Source organism: Cyprinodon variegatus, unplaced genomic scaffold (assembly GCF_000732505.1).
Source record: "Cyprinodon variegatus isolate N-32 unplaced genomic scaffold, C_variegatus-1.0 Scaffold645, whole genome shotgun sequence".
Taxonomy (NCBI): domain Eukaryota; kingdom Metazoa; phylum Chordata; class Actinopteri; order Cyprinodontiformes; family Cyprinodontidae; genus Cyprinodon; species Cyprinodon variegatus.
The window spans coordinates 167,779-169,338 of record NW_015151098.1 but is presented as its reverse complement, the minus strand read 5'-3'; the positions used below and the strand labels follow the sequence as shown (position 1 = coordinate 169,338).

Here is a 1,560-nt window from a genome sequence, read left to right as displayed (position 1 = left end):
GCTCCTGCAATTGCAAGTGCGGTATTTCCCCCACAGACCACCAGGGCGGCCGAGAATACCTTTGTTCAACCTGAAATGACTCATTTAATCATCCAAAACGTTATGGAACACATTAATTAACTGAAAAATGTTGCATAGTGTGCCTTTAAAGCTTTCCTTTTGGGTATTACAGGTAAACAAAAACCAAACAGCCCCCATTCCAAAGGGGCAAACTCGCTGGTCAAGTTTAGTTTGCAATTTTTCTAAGCAAAAACAAGGCTATGTTTTGGTCCACCCTATAAAGCCTCAAACACAATGAAATTTCTGACATTTTGAATTGGAAAACGCTTCCTGGATGGGAAGCGAAACATCTTTAAAGGGGGAAACTAAGTCCAGTGGATTGTTTGAAGATTTTTGGAATGACTAAGATCTGGATGACTGAGAATCTTTACCAGCATAAGAAAAACTACACTGAAGTTTAAATGACTCATCACCTGTGAGACCCAATAGTTATTTATGTCGTGCATTTTTGATATTTTCAGGGATTTTAGCTCTAAAATATAACAGCTGGCCTTTAAGCAGAAAGAAAATTTACTAATCCAATATAATCTTCATACACTGAATAAATTTATCAAGACGCCTGTGGTAAGTTTACATTTTAATATTTCAAAATCAATTTATGAATTTAGTAATTTAGGAAACTGCTCATTTCTTTCTAGATAAGCAGAAAAATTCCATCAAATAATAAGCACCATCCCAAAATCCAATTTGCTTGTATAGCGATGCATGTGTAACAGCAGAAAAGGCTGACCGGATTGTACCATAATCCTTTGCAATCAGGCAAACAAGACACCATCTGCCACCACCGAGCCCAGCATTGGCTGCAGGAAGGTGTCAAGGGCGTCGCCTGCCTCTGAGCAGCCAGCAGAGCTGTTTGAAATCACAGGTCCGTGCATCAAAGGGCAGAGAGGGCTCCAGGCAGGTTTGACTAGTGACAAATCAAATGTGTCCCAAAAAGAGAAACAAAAAAACCTACATTTTACTTCAATGGTGGCGTTAGCAGAAGGAGCCATGTCAAAGGTGTAGACACACATGTAGATGCCGGCGTCATCTCCTCTTGGTCTTTTGAGCCTGCGGTTCAGAAAGAGGAAACCTCTAGCTTACAACCAGCAGGCTGCAAAATATTATCTTTGCAAAAAACGTTTTGACTTTTCTACCTGTATTCAATGTATTTGTTTGAGGTGCGCGTGTCAGCGATCTCCTCCCCATTCTTCATCCAGTAGCTCTCCTGGGGGGTACTGTAGGCGCTGGTCAGGTTGCACCTCAAAAAGACCTCCTCCTCTTCTCGAGTAATGGTGAACGGCTCAGAGGCCACAATCGATGGCTCTGTAACAAAGAGAGAGCTCAGCACAGAAAAATGGGACGGAGTAAAACGTCCTGCCTGGACAGCACTATGCATTCGAGGCTAGAATCCAGATATTACACCTTTAGAGACAACAGGAAAATATAATTAATAGGGATGCAAGATATAATCGGCCCCCTATCGGTATCGGCCTTAAAACTGAATATCGGACATCGGCC

At 41.9% G+C, this 1,560-nt stretch overlaps 1 protein-coding gene across 2 annotated transcripts in view; it reads right to left on the bottom strand.

Moving 5' to 3' along the window:
• LOC107096732 (neuroplastin-like) overlaps nt 1-1,560 on the bottom strand; it is a 39,106-nt gene that overhangs the window by 25,750 nt on the left and 11,796 nt on the right. For both annotated transcript variants that reach the window (XM_015393510.1, XM_015393511.1), the window contains exons 2-3: nt 1,197-1,365; nt 1,016-1,110 (exon numbers count right to left, since the gene is read on the bottom strand). In XM_015393510.1, coding sequence (XP_015248996.1) covers nt 1,016-1,110; nt 1,197-1,365 — 264 coding nt within the window. The remainder of the gene's footprint in view (nt 1-1,015; nt 1,111-1,196; nt 1,366-1,560) is intronic.